We start from the raw sequence: 21,921 nt of genomic DNA, 5'->3' as shown, positions 1-21,921 counted from the left end.
TACTTTTAAAGTACTGTTCTGATATCCCTACTACTATTATTTTAATTATGACGTAACAACCAATACTCTCTCTCTCTTCTTTCTTACTCTCTCCCCCAATTTTTCTTCCGTCCCCCATTTCCTCTCCACTGATCCACTGACACATGTAGTATATTAATATATATGTATGCATTTAATTGATCTGAAGATAAACTGATCAATGCAATGCAAGTTAAACTGCACCAAAAGTTAAGGACACAACCTTTTTTTAAATGTCAAGGAATACACCATGCGCTGCTGCTGTGCGCTTTTTTTTTTGGTCATTACGTCAGGAGGACATGAGGTCGCGATTCTCTGGTTAATCGTGGTCTTTCCTTGTTTTTTCGCGTGTGCGGCCTTCTTTCCCTGTGCAGCTCAGAAACTCTCCGTCACACACATCAGCATCGATCCGGGTGTTAAAACAGGACGAGAATGAAACAAAACATATCCAAACTGATCCAGGAACGCGTCCAGAACGAGGAGTGCGTGATCCCTGGAGCTGCAGCCGTCACTGACAGGTGCGTGTGAGCGACCCTGCTGCTCTTTAGACCCCTGTGACAAGTGTGGACCCTGAGTCTGAGGAATGTAGCGGCTCTGTGGGGACTCTGTCAGAGGTACTGCTGAGTTTCCATCTCATCAAGTGTTAATAAGTTTTACTGGAACTTTCACAAGATAAATCAAACTCCTACGCAATCCATTTTACTTTCCATCATGCAGGGATTTATTTTGGCTTTGTTTTGCAAGTGTAACCTCAGCAAGTGTCCAAATGTTTGCAGAAATATCAAATAACCTGTAGACGACGTTGTACCCTGTTCTGCAGTAACGTGTTACAGCCACATGAGGGCGATGTGTGTGTGTTATGAACACATGGGAATGAATTTGATCTGATTCATTGGTTGGAGCAACATTAAGTGGTGTGATTTGCTTGTTGGCCTCAGGCTTCAGACAAGCATGTGTGTGCCTGCAGCAAAAACATCTAGTGTCAAGACCTGCTACAGCACATTATTCACTTATATCTGCATGGAAGTGTCAGAATCACTGAGCTGGGAGATGAAAAAGCAAAGGATGTAAGTGTTTTTTTAGAGTTATCAAATAATGTCATGAGTTTAAGTGAATTCAATTGGCCAGTGAATATATACTTGAAGCTCATTTCATTCTAAGCTGAGCCGTTCCAGACCATCTGACCTCTTGGCTGCAGCCTGATCTCTTCTGTTGTTGCCAGCCCAACAATTTCAAGCAAATACAAAGACACAGACTCTGGCTCTGAAACCAGTTCACCTTTATTAGAAGAAGTCGGGGTATTTAAAAAAAGAAGAAGAAACAAACGCATGAACATGTTAAGGCCTCTCTACAAAGGCGTGGTTTCAGACGACAGACTGCGATTTGTCCAACCGCCGGTCGTCCTCTGAGTAGCGTCGGAAGGTCTCTCCCAGCAGCGGCTCCAAAGCCTCGGCTGATCGGTAGGAGCGGGCACGCACAGCGCAGGCGATGACGCCGCCCACCACCGCCACCACCAGCACTGCCCCAACGATAGCTATGGTGATGATCTCAGACAGGGTGTAAGCTTGAGCTATGAGGGGGGGGGGAGAAAAGAAGGTCACTTGGGGTAACTGGTGTTTTTGTGTGTTTGTGTGACGCGACTCACCTGGCCACTGGACCTCGTAGGAGTATCCCAGGTTTTCTGGGGCAGCGACAAACATCTCAGCGTTGGTGACAGGAGGCCAGAAGGGAACCATGTTGGACCTGCGGTTGTGCCCGATAGGAGCGTTCTCCTCGGGGTACACTATTTCACCTGCAGGATGAGGGGAAATAGGTTCATCCATCTTTTCATCCTTTACAGTGATTTATGTTCCCGTGTCTGTTTCTTTTTCAGTCTGCATTGTACCTGGTGAGTGCCGGCGGAGCCACTCGTCGAAGACCGCGTCGGTGAAGGTGTGCAGCAGGACAAAGATGGGATCGTTGGGCGAGAGGTGAGTCTGCCCGCCCGTCCCATTGAGGAAGAGGTGGGCCAGGTTGTGGAGGCTGCGGATCACCGGGTCGTACATCCCCTGAGGGGCGCTGTAGCCTAGAAAAATACAGAACAGCAAAGCCAGTGAAGGAAAGCACTGATTTACCTAAATTAGGACGAACAAATGCTGTGTTGGAGTGAACCATATGTGCACGTGGGTGGATGATCTAGCTTGTGCATGTGTGTGCGTTTATTTCTGGCTTTGTGTTTGTATTCGTGTCACGCTGTACTCTGAGCTGAGGCCTGAGCAGCTCTCCTTTGGTTTTGATGGCAGGATGTTAAATCTTAAGCGCCGCTCCCGTTCTGACCCTTGTCCACACGCACCTTCGATGGTGTTCCTGAAGCTCTCAGAGGACGTGGAGTAGTAGGGCGGAGTGTCGAAGGTGTTGAGCTCCAGGCAGTCCAGCACGTCCTTGGGCTCCGGCAGCCTCTGCACCATGGGCCGCGCCACGTTGCCAGCGGGGTTCCTCCTGATGGGACTGGTTTCTGAGTCTGGGTGAGGAAGGACAAAACCCGAGCTGAGGAGAACTATAATTGCGTCTCTACTCGAAAACTTGAACAATTTTTTATTTATTCCTTTTGCTTAGTGGGATTGTAATTCTGATTGTTCCCAGAGGTCCCTGCAGAAATGGAAGGAGAGATTAGAGATGTTGTTTTATTAACCACTTTCTAATTCTGTGTGGGAGACGAGACTGGTTTGATTGGTCTTAAACATGACAGGATGGCAGTTTTCTCTTTTAATTATTCACTGAAAGTCAACATTAGTGAGTGGGAGCTCTGTGAGAGTTTTCTTTTTTTAATTTCTATTCTCATGCATGCATGATCTCTTTCTTTTTTTATTTCCTGTGCTTCCGCTCTACACACGCGCACACACGCGCGCACACACACACACACACACACACACACACACACACACACACACACACACACACACACGTACATAAACAGAAGGCTACATAACTGAGTTGTCTGTCTGTTTGAAGACTATTCCCTCAGATCAAAAGAACCAGTCGACTGCTAGAATCCTCTTTTAACAAGCACATGCACAAATGAGGCGCACACACACACACACACACACATACTCATGTACACACTCACACATACACACTCACACACACTCACACACCCTAACCCATTTAAGGAGATGTTGCTTGTTGACGCAGGAAATACCCAGGCCTGTCATGACTCTCTAAGGGGATTAATGAGACTGATCACTCGGCACAGTGGCCACTCACATGTTCTACCCATTACCGAATTACCGAATGTGCAGTTGTTTGAAATCCCCCCCATCGCCCCTTCTGCTTTGTTCCTGTGTTTGTAGTGAGAGCGCCCCAGCGAAAGCAGATTGACATTCTTCACAGTTCCAGGTGGAAGGAGTACTGCGTGATTTTAAAGTGTTTGAGAAGAAAAAACTGAATGGAAAGTAGTGATTTAGAATTATAATCTGGTGCCAGTGTGGAGTTAGATCCAATCCCTGCAAATCTAAAGCACCTAAAGTCGGTCTTATTGCAGTGCTACACAGAGGTCTCTTATTCCAGTTTAAACCACTTGATCCATCTGAGGAATTACCGCTTGCAAAAGCAGAGGCGGATTCAGGGGTGGGTCCGGGGGGGGTGCACTGGCCCCCGGCTGAAATCTGATAGAGCCCTGAAGTGCCCTTCTCTGTACAGTATTTTTTTTTTTTTAAACTGAATACATAAACTAGTCACTTACTGACAATACTAACAATAAATAGGACAAGTAGTTAATAATTTTGTGCTTGAACAATTTTCAACATATATTCAATAATGTGTAGTTTTGCTCAAAGCTATAGAGCTAATGGTAAACAAATAAAAAGGTGCTCCTTATCCCTCTTTTACACCAAAATTTGTGAGTATATGCAGGTTTTGTTAAACATTGATAAGCCTGCTAAGAAGGCCACTGACTCCTCTATCATTGCCAGTTTGCTTCTGGTAACTCAAGCAAACCTCGCCGTCTTCCCAAATTGATGCTCGACCCGGTGTCACGTTTCCGTCACTGCTGATCGGAGCCGGAGCTGATAAAGACCTGTGTCTACTTCAGAGTCATTTGACGAGGGAGTGAATGCAGATTGTATCCATTCCCATTGCAGACAAAAGCCAGATGTTAGTGGGGTGTTTTACCAGTGGAAAAGGGTCTTGATGAACCAGGAATTTTGCATGGATGCAGTTCCTACAATTGGCCTCTTTATTGCCCCTGATTTAGAAAAATCCTAAATCCGCCGCTGTTCAGAACTGCGGTACGTTCTGATATCTGCTGCAGAGAAAATATGTTTGTAAGATGCCCTCTGCAGCTAAGAAGGTGATGTTTAAACAAGTGAAGTAGTTTCAGACACACCGTAGTAAAAGCTAGCAATAACGCTGCACAACAGCTGGTGGTATTATTTATAGCAGCTGATGTTCTACATGTTCCCTTTATGAGCTCTTTGCCCTCTTTTCTGAAGCAGCTGAGACTACTGCTCCGTAATTTCAATGCCGCTTTCTCGCCGAGAGCGAGAAGGTGAGGGGGGGGGGTTCTTTCAGCGAAAGTCCTTACTGTTGCACACGGTGCCCAGTGAATCGTAGTCGTCCACGCTCTCGCAGATGACCCTCCACTGGGAGAACACGGAGTTGGTGCTGATGGAGTTCATGTCAAAAGAGCTCCTGGCTCCCATCAGGTCGTCTGTGCAGATGTCACACTCGCTGCCGCCGATGGCAAAGTTCCAGTAGGGCAGGGCGAAGGTGGAGTCGCCCAGCATGTCCTGCGTGGTTATAATAAAGGAAGAAGGCAGGTGTTAGTGGCAGGATACGTTGTAATACCATTTCTCCGCACTTTCCTCTTTCACCTCTGTCTGTTCTCCTTCCCCCCTGTTCCTCCCTTCTCCTCTAGGATAGCTTCCCACTGCTCAAATCCCCAAACTCTTTCCTTTTCTCCTTCCTTCCTTCATCCCTCCATCCGCCCCGAAGCTACCTCTCCTCCCTCTCTTTCATCTTTCTCCCCGCTCCGTACTCGCCTGCATGTCTCTCTCCAGTTGCAACAGATGGAAACGGTGCCAGGTGACAAAACCTGGGCCCTCGTGGGAGAAGTCCACTCCTCCGAAGCTCGCCTGGCCCGGCCCCAGGTAGGTTTTGCTGACGGAGTAGTAGTGGCTCCAAACAAAGTAGTTGTAAATGGTGATGTTCTCAAACTGTGGGCTGTTGCCATCGGGCCCAAACACCTCCTGGTACCTGGGGAGGTGGGAAGCAGCAAGTGTCACCTTGATTATTATTTCCAACACACTGCTGCTGTTTATTCCCTCAGTTTCCTGAACGCAGCCTCATTAAGAGTGTAGCTATAACCCGGGCGTGGCCGTTAACACAGGAGACATTTTATTTTTTGATCAGGGAGGTTAAAAGGGTTCTCCTACCTGCAGCTAAGAATTGCTCAAAATGTTAATCTACTTCAAATCCCATTTGGAAGGCGGTTATTTAAGAGCTGTTACTTAAAAGACGATAAATCTCTTTACACCTTCTTACTCATTTGTTCTTCCACCTTCAGCTTAAAAAGAAAGCTGCCATGAGCAATATTTTAAGATCTTAATGATAATTTGCAAAACGCAGCGTGGGTTCACCCTCAGCCATATTACAGAGCTCTCAACTCGCCAGACTCAGGCTAGACGGAGAGCCTGCAGGTCCTCGGTTGAAGCTCAGCTCTCTGTTCCTCAGTCGTACCAAAAGAGCAAAGACCGGCGGAGATCGATTTCCCTTTGAAATTAGGTCATTAAATCATTTTTTACACATCCTTAACATTGTTTTTTTATTCTAACAAAGCCTATACGGATTAATTAGAATGATGTAACCCTTAGAAAATGCTTCTGTACCGTCGTGTACAGATGACCAGGTCAGGGTGGACGGTCCTCTTAGCTTGGTCCAGAGCGCTCACGAATGCTTGCTTGTCCGACGTGCTCATCTGCATGATATTCCTCCTCACTGCAGTTGGGTTAATGGGGAAGAGGAAGACAGCAGGAGCAGGAAGTGAGGAGAGAAGGTGTCGAGGAGTTGTCGAGGTGGGAGAGAGCAGAAGGAAGAGGAGAGAAAGGACAGTGTTATTAAAGATTAACACAAAGATTTCCTCTCCCTAACTATAAAATGTGGCCTTTATTCCCTCGCTTTATTTTGAGGCCCAGTGAAATCTTAAAAGGTAAAGTAGGAGGTAGACGTGGACATTTTAAGTTGGCAGTGCTGAGTTCAGATGCCACTGTTCGGCCTCTTACCCACAGAGATCCTCTGATCACAGTTCGGTCCGGTCAGCCCGTGTCGGCATCCCAAGCAGTTGTAGCCGCTGAAATTCCCGTTGCACTGGCAGGTGCGGTTGAAAAACCTCAGCGGCCACCTCTCCCTGTCGTCTCGCCCTGCGTAAGGATACTGGGGTCCGTGGCGCCGGTTGTCTGCCGCAATGGACACGCACTGCCCCCTCCCCGTGCTGGAGCCACACTCGTCCCCGGCCACCCCTGTAGGGGACGGGCAGCACTGGCCGCTCTGCAGCCCCTCGGGGGTAACGCACTCCCGGGGGAACTGGGCCAGCGTTCGGGCGGCACACAGGGTCACCACCAGGAGACCCGCTCTCCACATGCTAAGATCCAGAGAGAAGGAAGGTGAAAGAAAGTGTTTTAGGTGCGTTGTGTTCACTTATGCACTGTTAGGTGCCTTCGCCTCATAACCTGATTTTAACCCGGGTTCTACTTTTTAACTGTTACTTCAATATACTGCAGACTCACACATCAATAAAGCCCAAGAACAACACGCTCGGTTTGTGTTCTCTCGTTGAAGCCATTTGTCTTATCGTTATTCCGAATCTTCACTTCTTGCACACCCCTGCGAGTGGCGCGAGTCGTTATTCATAATTCACAAAGCCATTAGCTTTCAACTCTCCCAACTTCAGAAACAAGGCTTTTAACAATGGATGACAAGAGATGATCTGCTTCAACCTGTTTCGCGGTTTGGATTTGCTCGTCCTTTGAAGCTTGTTGATTAGGAATGAATGAGTGGAGACCAATAATTTCTCAGGAGCAATTATTTTACAACAAAACAGTCATAGAAACCACCCAAGTAGAGTCACCAATTAAAATAAAACGTGAGGGAAGAATGTGTTAGGAGATGAAACATTTTCTGGATGATTGAATGCTATTCAGAATATAATAACACTCAGCCAGTGCAACATCGATGTTTTGTCACAGTTTGCTAGATGTGATCAGAAATAAAACTTTTCATAACTCTACAATACAATAGCCTCTTGTTCATTTTAAGTTCATAAATGGCAAATAATCAGTTATTCTGAGACTTATTGCAGTTCATGCTGTGAAAAGGATGTGTGAGTATAGTGTGTGGCCCCCTACCTCTGACTGTGCATGCTGCTCCTCTCCGTCTGCAGAAGTGTATCCCCCCAAGAGTCGGCCCGCTCCCCATCTCCTGGCTTAAATAGCTATCGAGCGCATGATCCGACCTTTTCTGGAGCTTGTGTAAGCACCTACAGTCACACAAACACGGCACACACACACACACACACACACAGTACACATGAATACACTTGAGGGTTCAAGTGCTTTCTCCAACACTCACTCTCATGCCTTGTGATCGTAACACAAACGATGCCAGTCTGTGTGGTCACTCACAATACAGGGCTCGACTGTGAGAGAGGATTCGTTCTTTGGTCATACTTGAGTGAGTTTACTGACTTTCAGCCAAGTAAAAGCTGATGCTTACGGTGGAGTTATAGGGCCACTGAAAAGGGAAGATATTTTATGAGAAGAAAGTTGCAAATTATTAAAAGAATAAAGTCATAATTAAATTAGACTAAAGTCATAATTTCAGGAACACGTGTCATGTTAGAAGTGGAATGTCAGACGATCAGCTTGACACTATTGTTGTAATATTGTAGTTTTCTCATTAAATTATGATTTTGTTCTTTTAATTTGACAATTTATAAGATTATGACTTAACTCTCGTAATATTATACATTTTTGTCATTAATTACGTCTTTACTTCATAGTATTACTTACAGAAAAAATGTATTCAAGAAAGAAATGACACGTTCATCGTTATCATTTTATTATGGTACTCAAATTACAAATGATGATTCAAAGGTCGGGGGTTACACGGAATACAAATTTAAATCAAGTTTTAAACTTCAATTTAATCATGAAAAGACGGCACCGGACGGTTCAGCCAAAGCACTCTGATCAAATGGAACTGAATTACTGATCAAATGGGTCAAATGGTTCATGCCTGCTGCCCAGTTCACAGATTTTAACAGCTTTGTACAACATTTCTTAACAAAGTCATTGTAGCTGACCGACGTCAAGCTAGACTCAGCTTTTATTACATTTACACTCAAATACATGCAGAGTATTTAAAACACGCACTTCCTCTTCCACTCGTTCACAAATCCCTTCTCACCTGTTAATCAGACACTTCCTTTCACATTCACACATGCCAAACGTGTTACCGATTTTTCAATTTACACATACGCTCACACAGACAGACATACACACCAGATACAAACGTGTTACATATACAGTTGTTACAGTTGGAATCCAAGGCGGTCTGTGTTGGTTTAGGGTGGTAAACTGGGTAAACTGAGATGGGGTACAGGGGTGGAGAGTGGCTTTTGGGGGTTTTATTTAGACACAGAAGGAACAGACAAACGGTTAGACCCCTAGAGGATGGACGTCCGGAGGTCTTGTGAGGAGCCTGGTCCCGGTCCAGTGTTGGCAGACTCCTCTCTGGAGGAGGACATGGCTATCGCCTGCTCCTCTTTGTGCGGCTCTCTGTTTTGGGCCAGGGTTGAAGCCACATCAGACGGGTCAAGTGCTGCTATCCTGGTAGAGAGGACAGAAGGCATGTTGGCAGAGAGTAATGGATAAATTGCAGAAAATAATCAATGACCCACGCGTGCAGCAGGAGCAGTTTAAACCAAATGAGGACGAAACCTTTGTTTTTACATGAAAACAAAGACAGACTCGTTCTGCCGGGACACTTAAAAGGTACCAGTAAAATTCAAGCACAGTTTAATTTGTTGTGTTTTCATTTAATGGCTGTCGAACTGCTGCTTAATATGCCGCTGCAAGCAAACGCTGATATTGTCACTGCAAGGACTTTTATCTAATGACTACAGCACCAGATGGAGACGCTTATAAGCTGTGGTGGAAGGAGATGGACTGTGAGGGAATAAAAGACCCAGATATAAATAGAGAAGTTGACGTTATTGACTAATTGCAGGTGACTATGTCATGGGTAAAAAAATAAAATAATTTAAAGCGCTGAATACATTTTATAACACCCTCGTTGATTCAGCCTGAAGGGTATCCATACTGCCATTGTTTGTGCTTTGGTACAAACATGGCATAGTACAAAATAAAAGAGTCCATTTTGTATGATTATCTTCATCAAGGAAGTTGTGTTTTCTTCTGCATTCGTTTATTCTTTGTAAGCCGGGTAAAGCAAAAACTACTGAAACAATTTCCAACTGATGGCAGGTTTGGGGCATGACCCAGGGAAGAAACCTCTTAATTGTGTTGAGGACGCAGGAATTATATCCTCGTTTGTCAGATTGGACATTTTTCTACAAAGAAATCAGGTATGTTTAGGGGACTGATATTTTTGAGTGTGTGCAATTTTTACGAATCCATTTAAAAACCTGGATCTAGTGAATTTTACTGTGTTTTCATAAGGGGACTGTTGGGCCTTTGCCGACGCATGCGCTCCACTGCGTGCCATCCTAGTTTTATTCTTTTAACTCATGGATCTCACTTTTCCTGACTTACAAGTCCTGCTTCATAGTCAGTACTCTCCATTTCAACCCATCACCCCTCCACTCTGCAACGCGAGATGTATGGGGTTACATTTTAGCAGCTTCCAAGGAGAAATGAAGGGAGGCATGTTACACAGCTTCAATTCAAGTTCAGCTGTCCTGCCTCAGGACTGTGCAGCGGTCAAAGTCAGATGCAGGCCTTCCTTGTGACTCCACGCCCTCTACTTAGCCCTTGTAAATTCTGCATAACAATTTCTTTTAGAAACCTGATTGCTACACATTCAAATTTAAATGCTGTGTGAGCTCTGTGTTTTGGGGCAGCTGGAGGTAGAGCGGGTCGTCCACTAACTACAAGGTCGGCAGTTCGACCCCTTCTCCCTCATTTTGCATTGCCTATACTGAAGGTAGTGAACCCTAAATTGCCCCTCACAGCTGCCCCTGCTGTGTATGAGTGATGCACGATGTACGAGAAAGTACATAGATGCACTGTATGAATGTGTGTGTGAATGAGTGGATGGCAAAACTGCACCGTAAAGCGCTTTGACTGGTCATCAAGACTAGAAAAGCTCTATATCAATACAGACCATTTACTAGTATTGTATCACAACCTGCATTTACCTAGACTTTTGAAACGTATATCATATCAGAAAAGGCTATCGGAACATTTCAGGTTCCAAAATGTGTATTATTTGTGTATAGCGTTTCTCTTGGCTTCCACAGTTTGTATACACTCGCTGTATTCGTTTGATTTGCACAACAGCTTCTGGCATCCTCAGAGTCCCCGATGCCCTTTTATCATTCAGATAATACTGCTGCTAAAGATGTGACTTTTACAGAGTGTTCTCGGAGTGACTTTAGTAGTTCACTAGCAGCGTTTTACAGATTCAATCTTCCAATAGCAACTGGATTGTCACCGCTGCTCTAAAGTCTCTTAACAAGGACACATTTCAAGATGACTCTGTCGACTGTTAAATAATTCAGCGTTGCTTTGTTATCCTCTGTGCTCGGCACGCATCAGATTTCACTTTGCGCCTTGCACACTCTCACAAGCGACAGACGTGCACTCATTGAATCACATACATGTGTTATTTTTTTTCTTAAATCTGTCTTCTATCTTTTTTTCCCCTTATTTTTTCCACACAGACTTTCACCCCATACTCACATACTGGTTTGCTATTGATCCAAGCCCGCTAGTCTGATTAGGAAAAATAGTGGTATTACCCATTAATGCTCTGGGTTCACGGGACTCGTGCGCTCATGTGACGCAGCGAGCAGCTCCACGGGCACATAACTTGCACAAAATAGCCAGGAGGGAATCAGCTGAGAAGCACACAACTGGTGGTTCCTCTGAACCACAAGCTTCCAGGTCAGCGCACCACATCTAGTCCATTAACAATGGGCAAATCTGACATCTGGCTAGTGTGAATGACAGGGAGACTGACACTGTGGAAGTCGGTTTGGCAGTAGCTGAAAAATCAGACTATAGGTGAAAAGGAAAATGTGGGAGTGAGGGAAAAACGCCATACAGAAAGTTAATGTAAATAAAACCTTAAAATGATTTTAATCAGACAAAAGCTACAAAGCTATTCTGTCAGGGGAAGGTTGATAATAAGATCTTCATCTCTGCTTTACAACATTAACTAGGACATTTCAGTACTTTAAACAGAAGTTTTCTCTGATTTCTACCTTTAGTTTAAACTAGTGCACTGCCTGTTCTCAACCTGCCTGTTTTGAATGAGCTGTTTGTTTGACCAGTGGTGATGCTGGTTGCAGCTTTTCTCTCTGAAACTGTAAAACCTGACCTGCAGAAACTGAGCCGCAGCCAGTAAAGACCAGCTGCCCGTCCACAGGACCCTGAAGCTGCTGCATAAAGAGCTGTTCACCTGTTTATTCAAAGTTCAGTGAAGTACATAGAACCCAGAACAGTTTTTTGTTGGCGTTGTGAATGTGCAGAGAGCTGGTCAGCTGTTTATTGATATTGAAGGTATCGTGTGTCCAATTTGCAACAAGTTCGACACAGCGCCTCCTTTGGCCCTTACCAATACACATGGCAAGTTTGAAGCCAATATGATGAACGGTTCTCAAGATATGTGAGTCACATACAGACAGAGCGACAGACAGATATTTCTGGAAATAGTCGATTTTATAATCAGCACCTGAAAAAGTTTCTATTTTCGCTCCCTCCACTCCACTAATCTGCTTGGAAATAGTTTGAATAATATTATTGTATTCATCTCAATACCTCTGGAACATTTTTATACCATCATGTTGGAAGGTGCTTCCCTTCAGCATCTTCAAAACCCAAATGAGGAAATATCTTTTGAAAGAAAAAGCCTTTATCTCTCCATTAGAGCAGTGAAGCTGCTCTGGAGGCTTTTAAATGTGGATTTTTCTCTCTTTTTATGTGCAACCCGTCTGTATGTATATGCACTGCCTGTGCTTGTACACATCACCACCATGTAGATCTTTTGAAATGTGAACTTACTGTTGAGTGTCCCCGTTGCCTGCTGGCAGTGTGTCGTCACTGCAGTCCCCTCCTGTAGTGGCCTCTGGTTCAACGCACCCTTCCTCACATGCCCGCTGAGTAGCTGGGGTGCTGCTCTCACACACACACACACACACACACACACACACACACACACACACACACACACACACACACACACACACACACACACACACAGAAAAATGACACACAACATCTCAGATATTACTGTTGTTGCTTACCACAGCCCTTCCACAAATTAACTGCTTGTTGCTCTGGGCCGTGTGGAAGAAATAATAAAAACCAGCAGAGCAAATAACTGATGAAAGACCATTATTTATAACGGCGGAGAGAAATACTGAGCACAGTCTTCTCATTTCATCATCTATCAGTGCAGAAATGTGAGCTGCAGCTTGGCTAACATCAGAAGCAATCATGTACCAGCACTGCCGTAAGTCCCATCTGTGATTGTGGCTCTGTTGGTGCTAAAGCAAGCAATCAGATGGCTTATTTCAGCTATTAGCGAGGAAGCATTGGGATGTGGTTGGTGCTAGTGTGAATGCAGACTAAGTATTATTTTGATTTCTATTCCTAAAAAAAAAAAAGAGTCTGCTTTACAAAGATGGAGCCAGGACACAAACTCATGCTACAGAACACTAAGATTAGTTTTAATGGGAAATCTATTTTTGTATGAGGTTATTGGATGTATTATGAAGCTACAGCTTCCCAAAAGATGACAATGGATGGCAGGCATGAGGATATATTATTGGTTTCAAGTTGAACAGTCTTAAGTAAAGCATAATCGGAGTGTACTTTGGGCTGAAGGAAAACTTGTTTCTATAGATAAAGCGCACAGAGACCAATTCTACCTACTTGTTTTTGTTACGACATTTGAGGATATAGATAACGATGACTGCGGTCTCCAGAACCAGGAAGACTGCAGCAGAAATGGCCCCAATCTTCCACGCCTCCAGGCCCAGCTCCCTCATCTCTAAATTAATTAATTAAGACAAACGAAGAGCAGAAGAGAAAGGCAGTGGATTAAGAGGTGAATGTACAGTAGTATACCAAGACATCTGAATCAGCTCTTCCTCTTGTGCACATAAGGGAGCTGTACTCTGATCGAATCCTCATTGGGCATAGAAAGTGTATAACGGGAATACTTTACTTGGGCAGATAATAGCATAGTCACCCACCAGTCAGAGCAAATCAAATGTAGTCATTATGAAGAGATTCTGCTGTGAGGGATGAGATTTTGGGGGTCTGGAGTTCTTAAATGCAAATAGCTGTCAATAGAAATTAGCCAAAATGTCGTCTGGATCTAAAACTACCACAACATGTATCGCTGTTTGTGTTTTGTGTGGAGCAGCATTCGACTCGTGTGATGAAGTAAAGTAGTCAGAATATTACTGTGTACGGCGAATGGAACATGGAGTCTTGTTTCTACACCGGAAGCCTCTAAAATATAAAACCTCAGGCTACAGCCAATGGGCTAACGAGATGGATTCAAATGGAACAAAATCAGCTCGTCCATCTGCTTTGTTTTCAGAACCATAATAATGATTTATACTCTTATTGATTGCTCTCACCAAGTGTTGCTGCAGAAATCTGTTATAATATGTACTATAATATAAGATACAGTTTTGAAATGACACAGTATATTAACTTGTTTTTCCATTTTACCTGTGGTTCTAGTTGAATCTTCCACCAGCTCATTGGTCTGCCCTGGTTCCTCCACTTCGGCCTGAGGGGGTTCAGTCAGAACATCCTTCACTGTATTATCCAGCGTCGGTTGGGGGACATCAGGGTTGTGTGGCAGAATGTCATCGGTAGGGGTGATGATCTCATTGCCATGGTTGGATTTCTCATCACCGAGGGTATTTTCCCCCGTCTCCTCCCCGCCCAGGGATGGGCTCGGGGTGGGAGCCTGGTTCTCGGTGCTCTGCTCTACGGAGGCTTCAGGCTCAGGGGCAGAGATCACCAGGATTTCTAGAAGAGGAGCATGTGGTATGTGACACACAGATGAAAATGAAGCCAAGAGGCCAAGGTTTAGGGTTTGTGGAGAGGACCTATGGAATGTAGAATAATGCACAGATGTGCTGTAGCTCAGAGTAACAGGTGAGCAGAGCTCTGCTCCCCTGAAAGGCTTTGAGATATTTAGTTCTGAAACATCGTCCATTTTACAGGTTTACAAGTTACAGACAATGAGCTTCCTGAACTAGATTAAGATAGTAAAAAAATGGCAGTGTGTTTTTCCCCCATTCAAATACCAATTTTGAACATTTCCTTGAATATCTCCACTGATTAAGACAATGCTCTGTCTATTCCTGTTATTGTCACTTGTTGAACTTCTTTTCCCTTAGTTGGTGCATTGTGTATGGAATAGTAAATCGTGAAGTTAGAAAACAAACATTTTGCTCAGACACACGGAAAAGGACAGGGAAGTGACTTGGCGGCCATAGAGAGAGAGACACAAAGAGAATACATGTTTAGTAGTGCCACCGAAAAATAGGGCTCCCCCTCAAAGCCACTGTGGAATTCAAACTCTGTTTGTAGAGTTTTTGTTATTATGTGTCCCGATAATCATCTCGCTGAATTTTGGAGAGTTTTAGTTTCCACTGATAAATCATTCATATGCGTGGTTATATATTCTGAGTTATAACATTTTGCTCCACTTACCTCCTCTCTGACACTGCTAAAACAACAGGAGCAGCTGATGTTGGATGTTGAAAAACCTCTTTTAGGAGGCGTGCTGGCAGCCAATATTTTTGTAAAATGTATTAAAGGAGCGTATAATCTGTATTTAAGAGCTTTCCTCACTTGATGTAGGTTAAGATGGAAAAAATGCAAGCTCAACCAAAGCCGCTGAGTGTTGGACTGAATGTTTAAAGGCAAATACCAGTTGAGTTTTAGGGTTTTCGGACCCAAATTACCAACAGATTTTTACATACTCAGCAGCGACTGATGTACTGAAAGTGAAATGAGAGGGGCAGCTAACGTTTGGAGCTCATTAACGAAATTGTTGATAAGTTGACAAGAAGATTTGAGGAAGTGTGAGACATTGTGGACCTACAAGGGGGCGTGGTTCCAGTTTCAGGCCTCTACACTGAGGCCTTATTTCCTTGTGCCTGGTTTCAGTCCAACGCACCACGTTGCAAGCCTACTGATAGGAATTATACATATCTCACCTTGATCCTCTGTTTCGCCGCCATGTGACGTCTCCGATGGGACCTGCTCCTCTCCTCCCGCTAGTTGATCCCCCCCATCATCCACCAATGCAACAGATTCCTCCTTTATTTCACTCTCTCCATCTCTTTCACCTCCTGCCGCCTCCCCCACATCTGCACCTTCTGTCTCTACCTCTCCAGCAGCTCCTCCCTCCACCCCAAACTGGCCTTGTTCGTCCTTTACTTCCGGTCCTTCTGTGTCCTTCACTACCTCTTCCTCCTCCTCCTCCACTACAGTTTCTGTGGTCTCTGTCTCGTGATTATCAGACGGCAGTACTGACACATCACTTTCTACCTGAGTTTCTCCCTCTAGTGATTCTTCCGTTCCCAATACATCTGCTACCTGGTCCACATCAGCCACAGCCAGGTGAGGGTCAGCCTCTTCCAGACCCTCCTGTTCTGTGTCTCCGTCCAATGCCACGTCCACAATAGATGGAGTTTCCTCTGCGTCTTCAGTTCCTGTTTCAGCTGCAACTTTCTCTTCTGACGACACAACCTGCATAGTGTCGTCCTCCGCCCCTGTCTCCTCTACTGTTGAATCCCCTCCTGTCTCTTCTGACTCTGCAACCCCCTGACTGACTTCAGTGTCCAGAGACTCATTGATAACCTCCACTCCATCTGTTGTTTCTCCAGTTTCTACACCTGTAGTGGTCTCCTCCACAGACCCAGCTGCTGTTTCACCCTCATCCTCTGCATTCCCTTTCTCTTCCTCAGCTACGTCTTCAAATGCATCCACCTCTGCCACCTCCTGCTCCTCTTCAACATCAGTATACCCTCCCTTGATTCCCACATCTTCACCCTCCAGCTCCTTCCCCACTGCCTGCTCCACGACCTTGGCCTCTATGTCTGCTTCAGCCTTGTCTTTTTCAGTCCACGTTGCATCCTCTTCAACCACTTCCTGCACCGCTAGCTCATCTGCTTTCCCTTCGCTCCCTCCTTCCACCTGCCCCATGGCTGCCTCCACCACCCTCTCCAGCAGCTCCTTCAGCACTTCCTCTGCCCCACGACCCTCCACCTGCTCTGAGGCCTCCAACACAGCTTGCTGCACATCTTTAAGGCTCGGAGGGGCCACTACTGGCACTACTTCTGCAGGGGGCAACTCTGATTCTTGGGGTAAGGTCTGGCCATCTTGGTGGGTGACCAGCATGGAGGATTGCAACGATGATGACAGACCTAGAAAGGAGGTATTAAACATTTTTGGTGGGTTGTAGCTTTGTAAACACTAGAATAACCTGAATGATTTGTACTGTGTGTTATATTGATACTGATGAAATTGACCAATCAGGGAGCAGATCCAAAGATTGCATTATTACATTCCTGCTTGTTTCTTTGCTCCTTCAGTCATTGACTCACTGATTAAGAATACAAAAATAGATGAAATATAGATGTAAGCACATTACATGTAGAGGCAAGTGAAATAAAATGATGTTGTTTGGCTTCGTACACAAATATCATCACATAGATAATAAAACCTGATTGTATTATGCCACCCTACCTTCAGTTGTGCAGTGTTGTGTTAACAAAACCACCAGGAATCCTTTCAAAAAGACGTACTCCATGTTGTCAGAGAAACCATAAAAGAATACACTCCAAAACAGTCCAAGTTTGTTCCAGGAAAACGCTTCTTTACCTCCTTTCGTTCCTTCAGCCTTGCTTAACTGTCATGCGTGTGCGTTTGGGTACAACACCACAGGACATACAGTACACTGAATGTGTAGACTCTCGTCGGCTGGACAGTAAATTGGGCCTGGTGACGCCGATGTGAGGGAGGGCGAAAAACTGAACATCGTCCTGTTAAATGTTGCCACCCCGAGGTGTCTTCGTACCGCCAGGTGTCTGTGCGAGAGTTGGGCGGGTTAAAGTAGCACCTCCATGTTAAATGCTTTGGAGAGCCTTACACGGGCTGTGGTAAAGCTCGGGCGGCATGTCACACACACAGTGAACTCTGGAGGAGCAATTATAGGTGGGCTGTGAGTTTGGGGTGTGAGTGATACTACTATTAGGACTTGACATAGAGCTAGAGAAAGCAGATCTGAATGCAGCGCAGAAACGCTGCAGGCAAGAGCACATCATAATATTACAACGCCATTGACATTCATACAAGCATGTTGATATTCTTTGGGGTCACTGTTCAGGGAAATTATATGGAATGGCATATGTTTCCGGTGTTTTTTATTTTTGTATTCTTTATATGGCCTTTGCACCCTTTACAGGCATCTATCTGTGCATATATGAGCAGAGCAGCAATGGGACGACTCCATGTGTTTATCTTACAAAGACATCCATGTAATACAAAGTGCTTATGTCACAAGGATGTTTAGCATTTCCCTGTTCCGTCTCACAATGGCATTGTTAGTGTCGGAATACATGGAAATTTGTAAGTGGGTGCTACATTAATTGGGCTCCAACTGCAAAGGTACAGAGCCAGCCACAGTGTGTTGCTAGAGGCAATGAAAAATTCCCAGTTGAATTATTGTGCAGCAGTTTATTTATATTCATATCCAGGTTAGCATCATTGGGACATCCCAGGCATACACAACAAGCACTTGGATGAAGTGTTTAAAATGTCTCTGTGGATTCAGCCAGGTATGAGACTGAGCATCTGTTTCCTACTCACTAATCTGTCTTTTGTACACTGTTAAAATATGATGACATGCTTATGTGCATGCAAAGGAGCAGATAGTGTGCAGTTGTGAAAGGCAGGACTGAAGTGACTGCTGTACACCTACAGTGGAGATAATGGGGCTGGGGTGTTGCTGGGAAGACCTACTTCTTTGTCATGATAGACTTGTAGGGATGGAAGGAGTGTGTTAGTACGCAACATTATAGAAATACAGTAATGTTCAGACATTCAGCTAAATGAAATGTAATGTAAAAATCTGAATCCTCGGGATCGTTTGTAATCAGTGTCTGGGCCTCTGAACTTTAATCAGAGCTAACATCTCCAGGTCACACTTTGAAGTTGTTATACTTTATGAAAAAAGAATAATGACATTCCCAACAAACTCTGTTGTACTTTGTCTTTGTGCTATTTGGGAGATTGTTAGCAAGCTAACACATTAACCAAAGAGGATGAGCATCCTAACATTACACCTGCCGAACATCTCTATCTTCTTGTCATTGTTAGCATGTTGATGTTAGTGTTGGGCTCAAAATGGCTATTAGCTTGCATAAAATTGTTACATATAGAGAAAAAACACTGGTCAGGTTATTTTGAAAACGTTGTTAACATTTACAATTTTGTAAAATAAGATGTGTGTTGTTGAAATAACACCAGCTAGATAATCTTAAATGTTGTTGGGTCACTAAAGTTAATGAAGTTAACATTAATGTCCAAGGATTTAAAGTATGCAGAGATGCTAACTTTAAATGTGAACTAAATTTCCCCTCCAGGTGAAGACATCAATTTCTCACAGACATCTGTCTGATATCGGTCTGCCCGTCACTGTCCCCCTCCCCCCTTGGAGAAGTAATCTGTCTTTGATAGATCATACATTGTTGCCCTGTGATCTGACCGATAATAGTAGCCCTTCTGGGAAGCTCCACTGTATCTCGCCTTTCAATGAAATCAGCATATCCTTAAAGGCTCCATTGATTCTCATGCCAAAAGACCAGCGTGACAAAATTATAAAGCTGTGTCATGGAACCAATGAGACTCGACCCACCAGCTTATTATCTCAACAGCTCCTCAGCAGGAAACACTGAAAGTCTGCTCTAAGCTATGAAACCAACTACGGAAATAATAGAGACTTTTTGCTGTCAGTGGTTGGTATAGAACATGTCAGCGCTATTCTCCGTGGTCTTTGTGCTGGTTTTGAAGCCACGGGGGGCGTCGCGCGAGTGATCTTTGCTTCAATTTGATTTGCTTGACATTCCAGTGCCAAATCTACACGTCTGCATAACGAGAGTCTCTTTTCTCGGTCTGAAAACAAACCACGAAGAGAAACTTGTGAGACTTTAGAGCTCCAGAGCGATAAAACACGTCTGCATTGTTTTCTTCTCTACGTACTTTGTGACATTCTTTTGAATTCTCTCTAACTTTCATTTCACTGATCTCACGCCCCCCCCCCCACCCCACCCCCCTTATTCGTGACTGCAGGAGATTAGGTCTGAAAGGTTAATACAGTCACATGAGCTTCACATTGTGCTTTGTGCTACCAGGCAGTAGCACTTCATATTTGGCTTGTGACTGGGCTGGAGAGGGGAATTACTACAACGAAACGTACTGTCTTTTTTTTACATACACACACATCCACTTCACCCTCCACACCTCTTATCTCAACACACTCGCATTTACATGGGCATACAATCGCACACAAACTTGGGAACACTTTGTAATACTGTGAAATAATTAGTTCAGAGGCCTAGTTTTCATGTTGGCTTATGATTTGTAACTTCTATCTGTAAAACAAACACTGTGCTGTCAATCAGAAAAAAGACAAAGGGCAAATTGCCTGTATTTTATTAAGCTAAGGACAAACAATCACTAATTCCTGTATAAAAACCCAGAATCAGGAAACTCATTGACCGCTAAGCGCCACTCTCTCAATTAGTTTTCCCAAAGTACCTCAGTACTCAGATCAGTCTTATTACATTTCATTTGATCAACCAAACTGATCCTATAGTAAAAGTGAAACTACACGGTGCAGGGTTTGTGTTCAGGACTGGGAGGAGCAGCACCCTGTGCAGTGCTATGAGGCCATAGGAGTTGCTGTCTGTATTTCACGTGTCAATGTTGGAATTTCAGACAGCGTCTCCATGAAAAGAGGGCGGTGGAGGAGAGTAATCCACATTAACCTCTATCCCGACCCAGTGGCTCGGCTCACCAACACTAGTTACTCATCAGCAGCGGAAAACACTGCACATGATGCATTTAGTGAGTTTGGACACTTAATCATACAAAATACAGTGTGGTCTTGGATTTTAGATCTAATCCAGCTGCACCAAATTCCACTCATTCACAGATATCAGTCCCTGAAATATATAATTATACTTTTTCATCAAGATCTTTATTTATTTACTTTTTGAAATTTACAAAACTGTCGAAAAACACACTATCTCACAATGTTAAAGAAAGACAAAAAAATATGTATCCGCACCAAAATTGAATGGGTTCATATCTGACCCGGACCGCGTCCTTCCACAAAGTGTCATGGTAATCGGTCCTGTAGTTCTTGCATAATCCTGCTAACTAACTATCGAACAGGCAAACAAACAAAACTAACAAGCAAACATGTGGTAGTTTACAGAGGGATTCATAATTTTGTCTGCAAGAACATTTTAAAAGAAAATATCAAAACAGGCCATTCATTGTTCATGAGTTTTATTTTGGTGCCAAGTCTCCAAACCTCAGCTGCCAGGCTGAAGTGACCCCAGTTTCAAGCCTCCAGTTTTGGACTCCTATCACTCTTAGGCAAAAGCAAACTGCAGCACCAGTGATGTGGTGCAGATGTAGACATGCCAGTGTGCGCCATCTACAGGCAGTCTCTGACATCACCACCTTCAGGTAAACAAAAAGTCCTTCAAAAATAAAATGCCACATTTCATGTTCTACTATTACATATACAGTATATATATATAAATACATACATAAATATCTTACATGTACAACCAATTTTGAAAAGGGGATAAAGAGAGAACCCAAAAGACTTATGAGGACTTGTGGAGGTGGGGGGGAGCAGGGCAAAGAGGCCCAAGGTTGCTCATTGTGAGGGTAGTGTGTCTCCGATTTGCCTTTTTCATTTTAGCTTTAGACACGCACGCACAATCGCACACACATACACACACAGCCTTTTGGGGAAGAGGGGGGGGGGGGGGATGGGGAGCATTCCTCAGTTGGCCCAATAGGTGCAATCACTCACTGTTTGTATACGTGTTTGAAAGTTACACATTTTACATTTGAAACCTGCAGCATGCTTGGAATGTAACTGTGTGTCCTCCGTCCTGGTGTGTCCAAAGACGGAGAGAGGATGTAGAGCTCGGACAAAAGAAAAAAGTAAAGATAAACATTTTCAGTGTCAGATGATAAATAGAAAATATTGCAATGTGATGGTTCACAGTGGATCCTGGATACAAATTGAGAAAGCATTAGAAATTCATCAATAAATCCCCCAAATCTGTGTGTTTTCAGAGTAAAGAAACCGCATGTGAAATGGCAGCAGGGATTCCCCCAACGAGGAGCGACTGTGGAAATTCAGCAAGGGCTTGTTAAACCACCACTGGAGTGGAACAGACTGAGGGTTAGACATTCTTCACTTATAGGGGGGGGGACTCTTTAAACGCTTTGAATGTGTATTAATAATGTTGGCATGACCATAATTCCTCATGATTCACTACTCACACTCAGCTGTGTCAGGGTTTAAGGGCATCAGAGATAATAGTTATGTAACATACAACCA

At 44.2% G+C, this 21,921-nt stretch overlaps 2 protein-coding genes across 2 annotated transcripts; both read right to left on the bottom strand.

Moving 5' to 3' along the window:
- Positions 1-1,287: 1,287 nt before the first annotated feature.
- tyrp1b (tyrosinase-related protein 1b) lies at positions 1,288-7,526 on the bottom strand. Its single transcript, XM_034593318.1, has 9 exons — positions 7,398-7,526; positions 6,276-6,634; positions 5,883-5,991; positions 5,037-5,250; positions 4,580-4,784; positions 2,351-2,518; positions 1,904-2,083; positions 1,664-1,810; positions 1,288-1,588 (listed from the first exon to the last, which is right to left on the bottom strand). Exons 1-9 carry the CDS (start codon positions 7,409-7,411, stop codon positions 1,383-1,385), a joined length of 1,602 nt encoding a protein of 533 aa, XP_034449209.1. The 5' UTR covers positions 7,412-7,526; the 3' UTR covers positions 1,288-1,382.
- Positions 7,527-8,096: 570 nt separating this feature from the next.
- On the bottom strand, positions 8,097-17,167 carry si:dkeyp-118a3.2. Its single transcript, XM_034593302.1, has 6 exons — positions 17,019-17,167; positions 15,485-16,696; positions 13,980-14,285; positions 13,170-13,287; positions 12,297-12,407; positions 8,097-8,879 (listed from the first exon to the last, which is right to left on the bottom strand). The coding sequence occupies exons 1-6, from the start codon at positions 17,080-17,082 to the stop codon at positions 8,717-8,719; spliced, it is 1,974 nt and encodes a 657-aa protein (XP_034449193.1). The 5' UTR covers positions 17,083-17,167; the 3' UTR covers positions 8,097-8,716.
- Positions 17,168-21,921: the final 4,754 nt, after the last annotated feature.

The sequence above is a fragment of the Hippoglossus hippoglossus genome, chromosome 1 (genome assembly GCF_009819705.1).
Source record: "Hippoglossus hippoglossus isolate fHipHip1 chromosome 1, fHipHip1.pri, whole genome shotgun sequence".
Taxonomy (NCBI): Eukaryota; Metazoa; Chordata; class Actinopteri; order Pleuronectiformes; family Pleuronectidae; genus Hippoglossus; species Hippoglossus hippoglossus.
This window is presented reverse-complemented; position numbering and strand designations above follow the sequence as displayed.